This window comes from Pituophis catenifer, unplaced genomic scaffold, assembly GCF_029215685.1.
Source record: "Pituophis catenifer annectens isolate HBS135680 unplaced genomic scaffold, rPitCat1.0.hap2 SCAF_2, whole genome shotgun sequence".
In the NCBI taxonomy this organism is placed as follows: Eukaryota; Metazoa; Chordata; class Lepidosauria; order Squamata; family Colubridae; genus Pituophis; species Pituophis catenifer.
Window position 1 is genome coordinate 147,657,578 of NW_027256882.1, and position 19,947 is coordinate 147,677,524.

Consider the following 19,947-nt stretch of genomic DNA (forward strand, 5'->3'; position numbering starts at 1 on the left):
CCACAGTGAGAACAGAGAGTGTCAAAACAGCTCTTGTAGTAGCATCTGCACTCAATCTAGACGTGTTTCAATATGACATACAGACTGCATACTTACATGCAAAATTAGATAAGGAAATATATGTAAGAGCACCACACAGTCAATACACTAATAAGAACGAAATTTGGTTACTAAATAAGAGTCTGTACGGATTGAAGCAATCTGGCAAAAGATGGTACGATTGTTTGGTAAAAGTACTAAAGACCATGGATTTCAACGCCACCACTGCTGATAACTGTTTCTTTGTAAAAAAAAAAAGTAATGATCATATTGAATTTGTATTAATTTATGTGGATGATATTTTATATATTGGAAAGCATAAAGAGAGCAGGGAAATCTTTGTAAATAAGTTAAACGAACACTTCTCATTGAAATCACTAGGTAAAGTGAATAAATACCTTGGTGTACAAATTAACAAAACAAAAAGGGGATTCAAACTTACTCAAAAAGATAAAATCATTGAACTCCTAAACAAATGTAACTTAAATAATGCCAAAACATGTGACACACCTATGCAAACTGATTTTCTTAGAAACAATGATGAATCTTCCCCTGAGTTTAAAGACAACACATTTTACAGATCAGTTATAGGTTCACTCCTTTATATATCTAATTGGACTAGGCCAGATATAGCATTACCTCTCAATTTATTGTCAAGATATGTTAGCAAACCAACCTTGTATCATTGGGAAGCTGTCAAAAGAATTTTAAGATATCTGAAAAGTACATTAGATTTTTGTTTAATATTGGAACCCAATAATGACAAAGAACCAAAAATTACTTGTTATGCTGATGCAGATTGGGCTGGTGATACATCATGCAGGAAGAGTACCTCTGGTTATGTTTTTCTATTGAACGATTGTCCAGTTTACTGGTATACTGGTAAACAAGAACTGGTAGCCACCTCTACCACAGAAGCAGAATATGTTTGCTTGTCTAAAGCTGCAAATAACCTTGTATGGTTCAATGATTTGATCACAGATGTTTGGAAGAAACCTACTTTACCATTTATTATGCATGAAGATAATAAAGCGGCCATTGAAATTTCTAGATCCGATGCAATTGGACAAAGGTCCAGGCATATTGATATAAAATTTAAGCACGTGAGACAACTATCTCAAGACGGATTCATCAAAGCAATACATTGTGATACTTCTGAACAATTAGCTGACATATTAACAAAACCCTTACCTTCTAAACAACACAAATATTTAACTTCTAAATTATATGTATTATATTGTCCTGAATCTGAATGTAACTGGTGTTGTATAACGAACCGGCATTTAGAGGGGGATTTGTCAGATGTAAATGCCTTATTCTCTAATGTGTAAATAATGTATATATGGAACATCAGGGGTTAACTTATTACTTGAGCTTTAATGTATTCATATTTTACCACTCCCATTCCTGGCTCCGCCCCTTGTATATAAAAGGAGCCATCCTCCCCATTTTCCTTGCTTCTATCTTGAATATTCAGCGAATATAGAATGCCTATTATGATTAAAGAGAATTATATTTAAACCTATAACTTCTATTATCTTTATTGAGTCTGATCCTGAAAATATTGCAACAAAACTAATAAGTAAAATTATGCTTTTTGATTTTGTTTAAAAAGTGCTGCAAACTGAGTTGTAGATTCCCATTATCCCAGATAAACACATTCTCTTTTTTTTTTATATAAAAGTTTTTTTTAATTTTTTTTGGACAAACACACATACAAACATACAATGTATTTTCTTTGAACAGAGTATTTGGCCAGTTCATAAAGTTAAACTATGTTTAGTCATTTCAATTAAGTTTACAATTTCTATATTTCCTTTTTGCCATATGTATTCCTTATCTATTTTTTTTTTAAAAAAACCAATATTACCCTTCCTTCTCACCTCTAATCTTAATCATAATCAAATTCAATTTTTCTCTTCTATCTATATTATACCCCTTCCCATTGCCATCTATTTTTATATCTATCCTCACATTGGTTAGTTATGTAACATTTTTTAATAGTTTTTAAATTGATTTTAAATTGTTAATTCGGACTTTTTAATTTTATATTGTATTAATGTTATTGTGTATTTTACTGTTGTGAGCCGCCCTGAGTCCATTGGAGATAGGGTGGCATATAAATCGCAATAAACTAAAACTAAACTAAACTAAACATTACAATTGTTTAATATAAATCCAACATTTTAGTATAAATCAGTTAATTATATATCTTTTTTTGAGTATATTAATCAGTATGAACATAAATCTTCCAATTATTTTCATGCAATCCAATTTCTTACAAGTCAATTAGTTATATTTACCAATAATAATAAACCAAATAATTTCCCCCCCTTATGTTACTCATTAAACTCTCCCAATAAACCAGATAGTTTTGCCTATATAATCCTCCAAATCACAACTTAATCATTTTTACTTTCATCACAATATACAATTAAAAATATTTCAATCATGGGAAAATTTTTACAAAATGTTTTATAGATGGCATTTAGATCCTAAGAAATTGTCGTGTATGTACCCTAATGTTCAGCCAAAATGTTGGAGGTGTGATTGTACAGATGCTACATATTATCATATTTGGTGGACCTGTAAGAAAGTTAAGGCTTTTTGGATAAAAATTTGGTGGGTCATGCAGAATGTTTTGAAGAAAAAAATTCAATTTTCTCCACAATTGTTTCTTTTGGGTATAGTTAAGGGTTTTACAGTGGATGAAACAAATTTGATTTTGTATATGATTACAGCAGCGAGATTGTTGATAGGTAAATATTGGAAAAATGAAGCTTTGCCTACTGTTCAAGAATGGACTTTGAAGATGGCCAGTTTTGCTGAGATGGCGAAGATTTCAGCATATTTAAAAGACCGCTCGCAAGAGACTTATGAATGTGAATGGAAAAAGTGGATAGATTATGTGCAGAACAAATATCAAACTAGGAAGTATCAAATAGCTTTTCACTGAAAGTAGTATTATATTAAGATAGTATTATATTATATTATATTAAGATAGAAATATTTGAACTATCTGAAGATGAAAAATGATATGGGGGTTGGGGGGGGGTTTAGAGCTCAAGGTTTTTTTTTATATAAAGGGGATAATGATGGGGTACATTCTATGGAAGTCCGGGGGGGAGGGGAGGGTTAGGGGGGGCTAGGGAGGGGGGGTTTGGGAGGTTGGGGTGGGTTAGGGGGGTGAAAATGGGGTGAAAATGTAATGGTAAAACTTTTACAATAAAAAAAAAAATATTTCAATCATTACAATTTCCCTAATTAAATTTAACAATGTTCTAGCTGTTACTACTTTTCATATTTCAATTCTAAATATATATAACATCTTTCTCTTTCATTTCTTTTACTCCCTTCCCATTTTTATTTTTGCCTTTTTCTTTCTCCTTTTTTTCTTTTGTGTTTTAAAATCTTGAACTCTCCTTTTTTGCCCTAAGTTTCTCCTTGTTTCCGATCTCTTTTCTCCTTTTCTTATATCCTCACTATTTATCCCACTGTTTATTCCAGTGTAATCATTCTGTATTTCACAAATCTGGACTCTTCTGTTTTGCCCTGCATTTCCTGTTGTTTTCCATCCTTTTCCTCTCTTTTTTTTCTTTTCACTGTTAATCCCAGTGTAATCATTTAAATTTTTAATATTCTTTCTATGCCACCCTTCATTCCTTCTTTGTCTCTTTCTGCCCTTTCTATTTTTTCCATTGTTAATCCCAATGTAATCTCTAAAAACCTTTTTATTATTATTATTTACATATTCAATTATTTTTCCAAAATTAATCTCATTGTCTTTATCTTTTTTTTTATATTCAATCTCTGTGTCTTGCTTCTCTGTCTTTGTTTCCTTGTTACCTTGAGCGTGCTCTATCTCAATTTTTGGATCCTCAGGTTTCGATTCTCCATGTAACATTGTAATTATTCCTCTTATTTCTGCTTTCCATGACAAGTACATTATTTCCATCATTTCTCTAATTTCCTGCGCCATTTTGTTCTTTCTGTGTTTATATTGTTCCAGTTTTAAAAGTTCCGTTGTTTTCCTTTTTTTCTAAAGTCAAGCCGCTTCCAGACAAAGCAATCTTCCCCAAAAGTTCTCACAATTATTATCACTGATGTAGTTCAAAATTTTCCAAAACAAAGATTCCAAATTGCAATGCTCTTTTTTCTCCTGAAGATGTCTCTCTACAATCCACAATTCTCTTAATTGTTTAACAAAGTGCCCATTTTGTATCAGTCCTCGTTCACAATCTAGCTTCTTTTTTCTTCTTTTCAACTTTGAAAATACCAAATCAATTTTATAGTCCAGTCCAAATTAAACAATACTTCCCCCTCCCTTTTTTTTTTCCTCCTTTATTTTTTCTTTAGGATACAGCACTTCTATTGCAGGGCTTAATATCCAATTGTCTTTTATTTTTCTTAGCCTTCAAAAGGAAAGGATCTATTTATTTTCTTTCCAATCCTTTAGTCAATTTTGGGGTTACTTCTTCTAATTCTTAAAATTTTCCAGATAATTTTATTCAAAAGTCAATTTTCTTTTTGGCTTTTTGTCCCTTTAAATTCCGCTTGCTGCCTCTTTTTCTCCCCCCATGTCAGTTAGTTGCTATTTTTAGGCTGGGGGCTTCAGGTTTAAATATATATATATATATATTTTGTTATTTCACCTGTAGGTTGCCTGTCACTCACCCGGCTTCAAAAACTCTGTTGTATTCACCACTCCTGCTCAATACTTAGTCCGGTTGCCCCAGCTTCTTGACAGCCGCAATGGCTGCCACCCCCACCGCCGAATCAGAGAGAGATTCCTCTGACCTTCAAGGAACTTGCCTGTTCCTCTTGGTCTTCCGAGGTGCCTCTCCTTCTTCCCCGTCCCTACAGGATGGTTCTGGTCCAAAGACCACTCGGCAGCAGTTCGTCAGTCCAGGTTTTCGCGGACCTCATCAGAGCCCTCTAATTCCCCGACTGTCTCGCTGCGACACTTCCGGTCAAATCCCAGATAAATACATTCTCATGGTAAGCCCAACCAGCCTAAATATATTCTCTCCTACATTTTTTTTACACTTTAAGGAATCACTTAGTAATACTTCTTTCTACATCTCATATGTCATGTTAACTTGGCTTTTAGGAGCCAACTCGAAAGTTAAATTGATGAAATATTCCTAAACGTCAAATCAATGAAATATCCTTAAATGTTTCTAAAAGTTAAATAAATGAAATACTCCTAAAATCAATGAAATATTCCTAAAAGGTCAGGAACACAGAAACATCACGGGGTAAATTAAACAGTATACAGAGCACACAGAAGAAAAAGGGGGAAAAGGGAAACTCCCCCTTTATACTTACAGCAACCAATCATAGCGTAGATTGCCTCATGCATGAGTCAGCACTCTCTAATTAATTACAACTGTGTGTTCTGGCCAGTGGTGAAATCCAAATTTTTTTACTATTGGTTCTGTGGGCATGGCTTGGTGGGCATGTCAGGGGAAGGATACTGCAAAATCTCCATTCCCGCCCCACTCAGGGGCTAGCCAGAGGTGGTATTTGCTGGTTCTCCAAACTACTCAAAATTTCTGCTACCGGTTCTCCGAACTGCTCAAAATTTCGCTACCGGTTCTCTAGAATCTGTCAGAACCTGCTGGATTTCACCCCTGGTTCTGGTCTATTGTACACTTTACTGTTCCACCTACTAAATTCAATATCCTAACATATTGATAAATAATTGCTATGACAGATGGATCTTTGAATCAACAAGGCGGTTTTCAAAATGTCAGAGATATTCCAAGCATTTTAGCTGACTCATGATTCAAAATACAAGAACTGCCGAAATCACTGGTTCTACACTATCCCTGATGCTGACAGTCGTATATTTTAAAATCAATTAAAGGTTTTTGTCAAATTCTTTCACTGTTCATAGAAGCATTTTGAACAGAACTAAATGTCAAAGTATCTGAGTCCTCAAAGATCATTACAGAAAATAAAATAACCATTAGTCTTGTGACATCTTAAAAGAGTTACCACTACATTTGTACAACTTTGTCAGATGTCTACTGTTTTGCCCTGAGAAAGTAATACTATATATGCATCTTTGTATCCTTCTGCAGTTGATGTTTTTCGCACGGATCAGCTGATTAATACATGCTAAGATAAGAACGTCACCATTTTTAACCCAGGGAAAATAAAGGACATTGCACATAACCACAGTTTTCATTCCAACAACTGTTTTCAACCATTGCACAATTGCTCTCTTTTTTGTTACTGATGTGAGGCTTGAAAGCATCCCATGAGCTCATGGGTTTGCCCTCAAGTTGACCAATGGGCAGAACCGAACCCCCCCCAATTGTTTCACCTTTTCCTTGTTTTTCTAGTGATTCCTAAGTTATGGGAGTGACTACTATTCCAGGGAGCTACTATGTTGCTCTTCAATTCCACTAAAAGAGCAGCAAAGGGGAGGGTGAGAATCAGCGTCTCCACTAGATAATTAAGAGTCAAACTGAAATTAAGTTAATCAACTAAAATTAGCAAACTTCCTCAAATAGAGCCTGGATAGCTCAACAGACAGAAGCACTGCAATTTAACACCAGCTGTCTGCAATTAAAGTAAGATCGAATCTCGCCAGGCTCAAGGTTGACTCAGCCTTCCATCCTTTCTAAGGTAGGTAAATTGAGGACCCAGTTTGTGGGGGCAATAAGCTGACTTTGTATAAATATACAAAAGTATGAAGGCTATTGCTTAACGCACTGTAAGCTGCCCTGAGTCTCCGGAGAAGGGCGGCATATAAATCAAATAATAAAAAAAAAAAAAGTTACCTAGACCTAATCCACATATCAAAGGATAAGGTCTGCAAACACAATAGAGTTAATTAAATTGGGTCTCCCAGAGGAGCTCCATATTCACAAGAATAAATATACCTAGTACACACGCCCCTCAAGTGTCATCCTAGAATTAGCACATGACACCCAGACAAGCTCCCCCTATTTAAAAAATCTGCTGCTGTACCCCATTTCTCTGCAGCTTGCACTTAAATGCAAACTGTTTTTCTTTTAGGAATAAATATTTCTTCTTTCCTCACATCTGTCTGGATCTCATTTTTATTTATTCTTATGCAGCCCACAAGGTTCAGACTCATGTTTTTGCTTTAGCGGAGTAACGTAGTCACCTCTCTAGAACCTTTCCATATGCTGTTATTTTGTGTTTTTTAAAATTATGATAGATTTGCTTCTTCTTCTTCTTTTTTTTTTTTTTTTGCAGAACCATTTTCTGTTCCCAAAATAGCCATCGACCCACCACAGAATATTACCGAAGGGGATAAGATCTGCATAACATGTTCAACTGTCCTACTTCGCCAGGATCAAACTGAAATTATCTTGCAGAAAAATAAAACAATTCTGAATAGCACGAAGGGCAGAGAGACCCTAACATATTGCAAGGTAGTCAAGATGGAAGACAATGGCAATTATATTTGCAAAGTAGAGCATGGAAGTGTATCTAAAATCGACAAAAAAGAACTTGTGGTGGCTGGTAAGAGATTTCTCCATCTTGCTTTAATAATTCACAGCCTGATCTTAGTCTATGTTTTCACAAATTATGGAATCTACTTTTTCAAGATATGAATTTATCGTATGGCTGAGTTCTAGTCAGAGCGGCCTCATGATGTCCTATGATGTCCTATGATGTCCTTCACACCTTGTGGAGCTGTATCAGGTGAACCTAGCAGAAAATAAGGAAGTATCTAAACACACCTGACTTCCCTTTCCTCAAGTTTTAAGTGCAGCAGGATTGGGCATTCATATACCACAGTTCTGGAAATAAACACAGAAGATGTTGCTTGGTTTTTAGGGAAGCTGTAGAATATGAAGACAATGTTGCCTTGCCTAAGAATAAGGAAGTTGAGTCCTTCAACCTACCATGAATCTACCTGAAAACTTGGGAAGGGCACAGTAGACAATAACATTTATCAGGAGCACTTTTCAAACTCAGAAATAGCATTCAGGATGCTTTTGAGCCATCTCATGGAGTCTGTGGGCAAATATTAATGTAGTGCATACCTTAGACCAGGGGTGAAATGCTCCCGGTTCGGACCGGCTCGGGCGAGTAGGTAGCGATGGTGGCGGGCAGTTCGGAGAACCGGTAGCAAAAATCCCTGCCTCCACCCCCCATGCCCAGCTGAGCGTGATCATCAGAGCCTTTTTTTTCTTTAAAATGGCTCTGATGAGCCAAGCTCTGATGATCCCAGCTGAGTTGCCTGCTAATCAGGCAACTCAGCTTGGATCGCCAGAGCCATGTAAAAGAATTTTTTTTCCCTTTTAAATGGCTCTGACGATCCAAGCTCTGACGACCCCAGCTGAGTTGCCTGCTAATTGGTAGCAAAAATCCCTCCCCCTCCCCCCCTCAGCTTGCTTACCTTAGCTGCTGGTCGCAATGCCTTCCTGTAATCCCTGCAATCCATTGCATCAGCAAGGAACTGAATCTCCCTGCCTGCAATCAAGCAGGCGGGGAATTGTGGACTTCAACTCCCAGAATTCCTCAGCCAGCAAAGCAAAGCTGGCTGAGGAATTCTGGGAGTTGAAGTCTACAAGTCTTAAAGTTGCCAAGGTTGGAGACCCCTGTTCTATTGGGTAAGTTTTTTTCCCCTTTGGGAGCTTTAAAAAAATAGTTAATTGGGGGGTTTTTTTAGTTGTTCTTTTTTTAGACCTAGCCATTTAAAGTTTAGGAAGTTTTAAATTTAGCTGCTTTTATATAAAAATAAAAATAAATTAAAATAAAATAATATTTGTGCAGCTTTCTGAGATTTAGTGTGTTTCTGTAGTGTTTCACTCTAACTACACAAACACACAAAATCTCACAAAGCTGTATGTGGAATTTTGTGTGTGTAAAGTGTGAAAGTTGGTTTTTTGGGCTTTTTGTGGCTGTGTGAGGTTCCTGGTTGTTGCAGGGGCCATTTTGGGTCTAGCACAGCTGCTTTTACATTGTGGGTGAGCCAATTGCGTTGTGTTGTGTTTTGTAGGTTAAAAAAGGGCAAAGAAGTGACATTGATTTGGCCACACCCACCTGACCAACAAGCCACGCCCTCCCAATCACCTTACCACCAAGCCAAGCCCACTAATTAAGCCACGCCCACAGAACCGGTAGCAAAAATTGTTAGATTTCACCCCTGCCTTAGATTTGCTTCAGCTAAACACAGGGCCTTCCTTCTACGATAGGGTAGCATTACACTACAGATAGTCCTGGACTTACAACTTACAATTTGTTTAGGGATCCTTCGAAGTTACAACTGTGGAAAATAACAAAGGGTTGTTTTTGCATCGGACATAATTTAACATTTTAAAGAACATGTACTTAGAAAAATAATGTGCCTTAGAATAACAAGAGTGAGTAAAAGTTAGAAGAAGAGGAAATGTCTGCGGTCTTAGAAAGAAAAGCTAGCTGATAGAAACATGGCAGCTGATAGTTTAATCACAAGAGGTTACAGAGAAGCAAAGGGTAAAGAAACTAACTGCTTATTTCAGTTTCTTGTGCTGATGCAAATAGGTTCCAAGAAAGCAGGACCTGTGGGCTATTGGTGGGTGGAATTGTACACACTCCCTGCTAAAGCAAACAAGGGAAAAGGGGAACTACTGTAAGTAGAGGGTGATAGAGGCATTCTGGAATGGTTGTGAACCTTATGGCCCTTGTCAAATAGGGAAAACAAAGGAGGAACTTGCGCTTCGGGCTGAGGGAATGAAATGCTGCTGGAATCTATCTTTGGGTGTGCCTACTTTGCTAGCCACCCTCTCATGCAAGAACGTATTTTCAATAAACTGCTTGCTGCTTCATTCAATGACTTTGTCAAATCTCTGAGTGGTGAGTCTGTTTCTCACACAACGGTAGCAAAAAAAGTGACTTATGACCAGTTTTCAAACTTCATCATTGTCACACCAGCATTCCCACGGTCACATAATCAAAATTTGGACTCTTGGCAACTGGCCATGTATTTATGATAGTAGGATTGTCCTACTATCATAATTGTCCTGGGGTTATGTGATCACCATTTGTAACCTTCCCAGCCAGTAATGGGTTTCAAATCCCGGCCCTACCGGTTCGCTATTGGTAGCGTGCGGGCGAGAGCGTTCTTGATGATGTCTGGGCGAGTGGGCAGAGCTGCTGCCGCCACCGCTGCCACCGGTTCACCCGAACCGGGGTGAACCAGGAGCAACCCACCACTGTTCCCAACTGATTAGCCAAGTCAATGGAGGAAACCAGATTTGCTTAATGACTACGGGATCCAATTAACAACTGCATGATTCGCTTAACAACCATGGCAAAAAAGTTGAAAAATAGGGCAAAACTACCTGAACAACTGCCTTGCTTAACAATGGAAATTTTGGGCTCACTTGTGGTCATATGTTGAGGACTACTTGTACTCTACTTTAAAAAGTGAATGAGTATTGTAATGCTTGTAGTTTAACGTATTTTAATATTTAAGTTTATATCTTTTTCAGTAATGTGCTATTATTTTTATGTTTCCATTGTACTGTGGATGTCTTTTTAGAAGAGTACATAAACATTAATCCAAATTTCCTGGAAGAAGCGAAAGCCACCTTCCAGTCATTTGGCAGCAAGCAAGTGAACAAACAAGTGCATTTAGCGTTCTTAGAGCAAAAGTGAATCATCCAGAGTTTCCTGACAGTGACAGGGAAAATTAGACCCAGAGAAAAACGCTGAAAGGGTGGCTTTGGGGCCAGTTTCGCCCATGCATGAAATTTAAACAATAATTATGTATGCTTTGTAAAAAGTGCCAGTTATCTCAGTTAAAAGGCAGTGATGCATTATAATGTAATAACATTTATATTTCCAGATTCCGAAAAACAAATCTGTTAAAATTCTGAACTTAAGCCAATAATAGAGAGACCTGCTATCTTTACCATGTCAAGGATTTGAAGCTTTGCCTGGGGGCTGCATGGCTACTTGAGTGATGCACAGAGAATACTGACATAAATAGGCCCTTTTACATAGCAGGAAACCCATGGACTCAATAGCTCCTTTCAATAGATTGTTGTTCCCCCATTATTTCTGCAAACTTGAGAATGGCAAATTTCTGTTGGGCAATAAAGCTTCTGTTTTGGCTATTAAAAACAGAAAAAGGCAGCTCGGTTTTGTAAGCTGCCCAGAATCACTGAATTGTGGCTGGTCGCACATTTCATAGATAAATGTGCAGTTTGCGCCTGGGGTCCTAAGACCAGTACATGCATTATGTACTGATAAGGAGGGGGCTTTGTACGTTGAAGTTATTATAGTTAACCTCTTCCTCCTCTCTTTCATCTCTACAATCACCATACAATTTCCTCCTCACTATAATTTCAATGCTGATGATGATGTTATGCATTCAGTCATGTCCGATTCTTGGCGATTCTATGGGCCACGTCTCTCCACGTCTTCTGATCTTGCACAACTTCTTTGGGTTGTTCTGTGCTCTGGCTGGTGTCAACTTTGATGGTGATAATTCCAGTGCTATTAACTTAACATTCCCTGTTTGTTGACAGAGAGGAAAAAAAAAATCTGTGTTTGGAACCATTATTCAAGAATTTTGAGCATATGCTCCCACTAATTATTTTAATGATTTTTTGTTTGTTTGTTCTGAAAGGGTGGTTCACACTCTGTAAAATTAACATTTGGTGACATACCTTAGTGTGTATCTAGTCCCTGAAAATGGTAGGTATCTTTACTGGATTGCAACTCATGCAAGCACGCATGAGTGTCTCTGGATTTGGGGGTGAAGCTAGTGCTGGAGTTGTGCCATTGATAACTCTAGAAGGGCTAGTAATTCCCCCAGGCAAAGTTGGTGTACAATCTGGGGATCCTCCTGTACTAATGAGTTCTAATCAAGGAATAGTTGGTAGCTATGCCTAAAGGTAGAAAGATAAAGGTTTCCCTGCCCAGTTATGTCTGACTCTAGGGAGCAGTGCTCATCTCTATTTCTTAGCCAAGGGAACCAATGTTGTCCGAAGACATTTCCCATGTTCATGTGGCCAGCAAGGCTATATGCCAAAGGTGCATGGAATGGTACTACTGTCCCACTGTCCCACTGAAGTGGTACTTAATAATCTACTCGCATTTGCATGCTTTTGAACTGCTAGGTGGACAGGACATTTGCACAAATCCATCTTATGTACCAGTTGTGCCTTTTCTTGGATGTGCTGGTAGTCTTTCATGCCTTAGTCACTTCCAGATTGAATTGCTGCAACACCTTGTCTTGAAAAGCATTTGAACCATTCAACTGGTCAAGGAAACAATTGGCATGCATAGTATTGAGTACACCTCAAGCTTGATTTGTCCACAACACAAATCAAGCTTTGATTTGACACACTGTAGGTGTCAACGCATATCTACACGATGAAGAGATTGATGAATAAATGTAGGTTGCAGATAGTTGCAGGCAGGTTGACGTGCATACCTCCCAAATCTCAACTATGTATTGTGTGGAGCTGCGTGTCCTGCATGCTGATTGGTTGATTCCTGTTGGGAGGCAGGTGGAAAGCAAGTCACATTGTTGTTTGAGCACCCACTAGCCAACAAGTTAACATTTACAGGAGTATAATGCAATAGCTATGCCACTGTCTCCGAATAACAGACGCATACGTTCTTTGACTGTATTGATGCAGGAGTCTAAATCACGTCTATGCAACTCCACTGGGTGTAAGGTGCCGGCTATAATTTTTAAGGTCACATATAGCAGCGGTCACCAACTGGTGGTCTGTGGACCACTGGTGGTCCGCGAGAAAATTTTGGTGGTCCGCAGAAAAATTATTTGCATTTTTTATATTTCACTAAATCAGGGGTCCTTAAACTATGGCCCCTGGGCTGGATATGTGCAATGAATATTTGTGTTGCTGCAGAGAGTCTCCCCCTTCAGGGTCTTTTTGTGTGGGTTAGAGGGGGACAGAAATTCCAATTTGGGGTCTGCTTCAGCCTCCTGGTGTGGGGCTTTGGGCGAAGGCTGGAGGGAAGCGCCGCTGGTGGCAAAGAGCCGGAGGGCCTTGTTCCAGTGGGACTGTATCATGGCCTGGAACTGGCTGACCATCTCAGCTCGCTGAGCCTCCAGGCACCGGTACCTGGCCTTGCACTCCTGCAGGTCTTCTCTCTGCTTGGAAAACCTATGCTTTTAGTCCCCAGTGAGGTGCTTCTACTGAGCCTCCTTCTCAGTCAGATCCAATTTGAAGAGTTGCCAACTCTTTCTTGTGGTGGCTGCTTAGCTCCAACAACTGCTTCCTGTTGGGGCCCTAAGGAGCCCGGGTAGGGAAGCGTGGAGTGGCTGGTAGGGGAGGGGCGAGTAGAGGCTGGCGAAGTGCCCCTCAACATGAGTGACATTGAATTAGCCACACCCACTCAGTCACATGACCACCTAGCCACGCCCACCCAGCCGGTCATTAGGCAGATCATATTAGTGGTTCGCAGGATTTAAAATCATGAAGTTAGTGGTCCCTGAGGTCCGAAAGTTTGGTGACCCCTGATATATAGTACAGGGCGAGAACTGCCTCACCCGAGTCATTTCTGCCTGTCCCGTCAGGGCACATATACTTCAGGTCTCCTCACTGATATAGAGCCATTTTGCAGGAGTCTAGGAGTCACACTGTCTCTGTGACAGTGCCCGTTTTAAGAAACAGTATTTCCCACCCCTGCCCCAGATCTAAATGGTTCTGACCCTCTTGGCCTTTCAGAAGTTTATGAAAACCTGGTTACCCCTCCATCATGAGAACCAGGTTGTTAGCAGAGGCCAGTATCCATGCTTTTGAGACTGTATTTGTGAAGTGCTTTGATTACTGCTTTATACTGGTTATTTGCTTAAGATGGTGTTGGGAATGAATTCAACCAACAAGCATGGGTCGATGAAAACAAAGAGACTTTATTAAAAGAAAATAATAAAAACAATTTTGCAAAATAGGGTGGTATCCCAGCAGATCTCAACAAGGAGTTTGAGCCAGGAAGCCACAACCAAAGTTTCAAAAGCATTACATTTTATAGTTCCCTATCCCGACGCCCCCCCATGCCCCTCCTACATCGCATCCAATGACCTATCACGGCTAATCCGAAGCGCCGTTTAGAGTAAGGTGACCAGACGTCCCGCTTTTGGCGGGACAGTCCCGCTTTTGAGCAATTTGTCCCGCGTCCCGCGGCGTTTTAAAAAAGTCCCGATTTTTCATTCTGCCTCCTGAGTCCCGGCTGCCTCCTGAGTCCCCGCTGATGGCTAGAGGGAAAAAACCTGTTTAAACTCTTGCCGCGGGGCTTCAAAGGGCCGCCCTACGTTGATTAGCTCGGCTTCCCCCTCTCAGCTGATTTGCGCAGGGCTCTGCTCTTGCTAAATTGCTCAGCAGTTTTTTTTCTCTTTGTGCAAACCAAGCTCAAAACGAAACTGAAAGTAAAACAGGCTGTTGGCTTTGCTGTTTGCTTGCAACGTTGGAAAATTAGGCAGCAGATTTATTTTCCTTTTCCTCACCAAAAAAGGTAGGTGCAAACAATGGGAAATTAGGAGAGTTCAAGATTTTAAAACACAAAAGAAAAAAAAGCTCTTTTTAACTAGGGAATTGTAATAATTGAGATTCTATTAATTGTATACTGTGTTGAAAGCAGAAATGGTTAAGTTGTGGTTTGGAGGAATATATGGGGGAAATTATTTGGTTTATTATTATTGGTAAATATAATTAATTGATTTGTAAGAAATTGGATTGCATGGAAATAATTGGAATATTCATGTTCATATTGATTAATATACAAAAAAGATAGTTATATAACTAATTGATTTATATTAAAATGTTGAATTTGTATTAAACAACTCATATTACATAATTAACCAATGTGAGGATGGATATAAAAATAGATGACAATGGGAAGGGGTATAATATAGAATAGAAGGGAAAAATTGAATTTGATTAAGATTAGAGATGAGGATGAAGGGTAATATTGTTTTTTTAAAAAAATAGATGAGGAATAAATATGGCAAAAAGGAAATATAGAAATTGTAAATTAAATTGAAATGACTAAACACTGTTTAAATTTGTGAACCAGCCAAATATTCTGTTCAAAGAAAATACATTGTATGTTTGTATGTGTGTTTCTAATTATTGCTATTTATTCATATTTGTTCTCTTTTATTCTTTAAAGTTTAACAATTCATTCTTTATCTTAATATCTTTATATTTGTTTGGGGTTGGCTTTCTTCCCTTTCATCTTTTTTATTGTACAGCAATCTTTCTCCTCAAACCTACCACCTCTCTTTTCTTTCCTTCTTACTTTCTCTTCCCCCCACCCTCTTCTTCTCCTCCCTATTTCCTCTTCCTTTCTCCTTCTCCTCCTCTCTTCCTCCCTCTCTTACCGTCACTCCTACTCTAATTTCCCTTCCCTTCCTTCATCCCTCTCTATTACTGTATCCTTTTATGCATATGGACTACTCAGAGGGCTGAAAAAGTTATTTTTGACTGGTCCTCACACTTTTGACCAGTCCTCGAACTTACGACTGTCCTCACATTTTACGTTTTTGCCCTATCTTGTCACCATGGTGAAGAGAAGCAGTTGTGAAATGAGTGACATGGTTGTTAAGAATGCTGCACGGGCATAAATGTGAGGATGGTCATAAGTGTGAGGACCAGTCAAAAGTGTGAGGCCCTCGAACAAATACCAAACTAGAAAGTATCAAATAGCTTTTATTTGAGAATAATGTATTAGAAATATTTTAATGTAAAGAGACAAAGAGGAAAAGTGTGAGGCCCTGTCAGAAATGACTTTTCAGCCCTCTGAGTAGTCTCTATACACATAGCCATGGCCACCCGGTCACATGACCAGCTAGCCACGCCCACCCAGTCACATGGCCTCCAAGCCACGCCCACACAATAAGCCACGCCCACAATGGTGTCGTTCTTACCAATGTTAAAATCTGTTCACCTTACCCTATACACATAGCCATGGCCACCCGGTCACATGACCAGCTAGCCACGCCCACCCAGTCTCATGACCAGCTAGCCACGCCCACAAAATAAGCCACGCCCACAATGTCCCTCTTTACCAATGTTAAAATCTGGTCACCTTAGTTTAGAGAGAACATCATCTCTTTCTCTAATTACATGTTCATCAACACCTCCCTATAACTACCCATCAAATATTTTGCAAGCATGGCTCTTTCTTATCCCTATTGCCTTGGCATTAAAGAGTGGGCCTCTTTCTAACGGGCCTCAAACAAAAGAAGATCTATTCTAACACAACATTGTTACATATTGGTATGCTTTCAGCATGTTCTCCAACTATCTTAAAGCAGAATCATGTCTAACAAATTTAACAGAGTAGCAGAGTTGGAAGGGACCCTGCAGGTCATCCAGTCCAACCCCCTGCCTGAGCAAAATTCAATCTTCATTTATATGCATTTCTAACCTATATACCTACATACTATTTTATTTTTGAATTTTCTCATATCCTACAATGGGTAACTGTATACATTTTCTAAATAAACAAATACCTTCAGGCTCCCCTTTCCTTTCCAAATCAGTAATTTATGTTCTCTCATTATTTTACAGAACTGTTTTCCAAACCGATGTTAGTGGTTAATAAAACAAAGTGGGATGAAAACAGCATCGTACAAATTCAGTGTCAAGTGAACAGTTCAATGCCGATCAGTTTCTCGCTCATAAAGGACAACAAAATATTGGTAAACTCCAGCAATTACAGGGCTAAATTCCGTGTATCTGACAGTGGAGTTTATATGTGTAGAGCAGAGATAAACAACATTTCCAAGGAAAGCGACCCAGTGTTTATCTACGTTTATGGTAGGTTGATTTAAAGATGTGAATCCCTCTGTTTTTCCTTTTGCCTTCCCTAGCCTGGAGCTCTTCTAGATACCAATAAAGGAGAATATTTGTAGCTCAGGGTTGAAATGAGGGTTCCTTGGTGCTCTCTGAGCTTGCTTCTTTTCTTTTCTTTTTCTTTTTTGTTTTAAGTTCTTTATTTTGTTTTACATATATGTATCAATGCGTGAACAATGTGCCATCTGGATGTCATACATTCTAATACAAATAAAACTAGTAGAATTAATCATAGTTATTACATTCAATTATTTCTAATAATAATAATACACATTTATATTAAGTTATCATCTATCATTATTTAATTATTTCATGTTTTCTCTTGTTATTGCTTTTGTTTTATTATGTAAAAGTGTATACACTAATATTCCCCCTTTCTCTTATTTCTATCTCTTATTCTAACTTTTAATCATTTTTAAATGTTTAAATATCATGATGTTGCCTAGTTTGGGTAATGAAACGTCTGCAAGAAAATAAGCAAGCTCAGAGAGCACCAAGGACTCGTCTTTTGATATGCTGAGAGTCGGGACAACTAATCTTGGAAATTTTAGCTGGCATGTCTAATGCGTTTGGAAAAGCCAAGATTAAGGAAGGCTTTCTTATCTGATAAATTGGAAATATTTATATGCTGAATGCAAGCCTTTCTGCAACTTTATGGTACAGGTAATCCTCAATTTATGATCAGTTGCTTAGCGACTGTTCAAAGTTATGATGAACCCTCAAAAGCTATTTAGGACCTGGTTCCGAAGCTCCAACAGCTGCCCCCCCAGCAGTCACATGACCTCTTTTGACCCATTCTTCAACTACCCCACATTTACAGTTGTTTGCGGTGCACCATGGTCACGTGCCCAAGCTTTACAACTATGTGCAGTTACTCATGCTTCATTAAATGAATCAGTTCATCTGTGTCCTGTGGTAGTGAATTTTTGTCACGTGCCACCTTCATAAATAATACAGTAATCGACTTTTCGGCCACAATTGAGCCCAAAATGTCTGTTGTGAAGTGAGACATTTGTTGAATGAATTTTGCCCCATGTTACGACCTTCCTTGCCACAGTTGTTGAGTGAATCACTGCAGTTGATCAGCTTGTAACTCGGTTGTTAAAGTGAATTGGACTTCCCCGTTGATTTTGCTTGTCAGAAGGACACAAAAAGTGATCACATGATGCCGGGATGCTGCAATGGTCATAAGTATGAACCAGTTGCCAAGCATCTGAATTTTGATCACATGATCACGGGGATGCTGCAAATGTCGTATACTCTGAAAAACAATCATAAGTCACTTTTTTCAGTGCCGTTGTAACTTTGAATGGTCATTAAATGAACTGTTGCAAGTTGAGGACTACCTGTATTTCTGGACAAGTACAGACTGCCTTTCCTCTCACCATTGTGTCTGACTTTCTTTCGGCACTTTCATTTCCCATTTTAGGAACTAATTGCCTTGTAATGAAAGAGTTAAGCTTATTTTATTATTTCAACTGCCACTAATCTCCCAATGTGTGAAATAGGCAGCAAATAAATTTAGTTAGTTAGTTAGTTAGTTAGTTAGTTAGTTAGTTAGTTAGTTAATTAATTAATAATACTCTGTTTCTTTCCAGCTCCAGTTTCTCTGCCTGTCCTTTCTCAACCATTTTCCCATGTAGCTGTACTGGAGAAGTTCTTTGTCTTACAATGCTACTCAAAGTTTGGGACTTTGCCTATCACATACACCCTTTACAGAGGGAATACACACATCAGCCAGATTAAGACAAAAGAAAACAAATCAGTAAATTTTACGGTCAAAGCCTCTAGCATCCAAGAGTCTGGACAATACAGCTGCCATGCTAAGAACGGCCATTCTTTTTCTCAACAAAGCAAAGGGCTAAATGTCACAATAATAGGTAACTATTTGGTATGCTTTTATTATTATTTTTTTTGGAAAGGTTGGCGAGAATTGTCTGAATTTGAATATATCTGGAGGCTGCTAGGTTGGGAAATCTGATTTGTGGAAATTACTGATTTCCTAAGGTTCCTTTCAAAAATCTTAGCATTCTTACTTTGCTTTTTTTTAAAAAAAGATCCTAATATAGACAGGAATTCTTTGCCTTTGCATGCTGTCTGGAAATGGATTCCGTTAGAGATGACACAGCTTCATGTTTACCTACAGCAGGGGTGTCAAACTTGCAATGACACGTTGTCGTCACATGACGTATCACAACTTTTTTCCGCTTCACTGAACCAGGGGTGGGCATGGCCAGCGTGTGACGCATCCAGCCCACAGCCCGTGGGTTTGACACCCCTGACCTACAGCAACTCCATTCATTTTTACACATAAACCCAATTCCCAGCCAGTTTAGTCTAGTGGTGAAAGCACCAGAGTATCCCACTTTAGGCATGAAAGCCATCTGGGTGATTTTGGGCCAATCCCTTTCTCTTAGCCCAAGCTACCTCACAGGGGTTGTTGTTGTGGGGAAAATAGGAGGAGGAAAATATGTTGGATATATTTGCTGCCTTGAGTTGTTTGTACAAATTATAAAAGCAGGAAAACAAACAAATAAAAAACAAAACACAGTTGGGAAGGATTGGGACCTTTGTTAACCCAGTTTAATCTGCTGCTGACTTTTGCCCATGTACTTTCATCCACAGCTCCAGTTGTTAACATAACTTTTGAAAGGAAACCACAGGAGAACATAGAAGATGGCAGCGAACTCGTATTTTTCTGCTCGGTTGACTCAGGATCCTTCCCTATTGAGTTCCACTTTTTTAAAGAAAATGATGGCAAATCCTTATATCAGGTCATAGAAAAGGAAAAACTGTCAGTTTTTTGGGAAAAGAGACGCTTCACAAGCCAGGATGAAGGGAGTTACTTCTGCAGAGCTGACAACCAAGCAAAATCTTTTGTGGAAAGCCAGAAGATCCTAGTCAAGGGTATGTCCTGCTCCTGAGCACAGAAGACAAAGTCTATCAGCCCTGCCTTCTGTTGTTCATCACTGAACACGCGTTGTGTCATCATGATACAAGGTGTAGATATTGCACTTGATGAGGTTAAATTTCACTACATAATACCTCCAAGAAGTGCTAAGAACCGCTTGGTTAGTACAAGGGTACAAAAGAAAGAATT

At 38.7% G+C, this 19,947-nt stretch overlaps 1 protein-coding gene across 2 annotated transcripts in view; it reads left to right on the forward strand.

Moving 5' to 3' along the window:
• The window catches only part of PECAM1 (platelet and endothelial cell adhesion molecule 1), a 65,081-nt gene that overhangs the window by 17,643 nt on the left and 27,491 nt on the right, over window positions 1-19,947 (forward strand). For both annotated transcript variants that reach the window (XM_070937738.1, XM_070937739.1), the window contains exons 5-8: window positions 7,273-7,542; window positions 16,563-16,811; window positions 18,446-18,727; window positions 19,473-19,754. In XM_070937738.1, coding sequence (XP_070793839.1) covers window positions 7,273-7,542; window positions 16,563-16,811; window positions 18,446-18,727; window positions 19,473-19,754 — 1,083 coding nt within the window. The remainder of the gene's footprint in view (window positions 1-7,272; window positions 7,543-16,562; window positions 16,812-18,445; window positions 18,728-19,472; window positions 19,755-19,947) is intronic.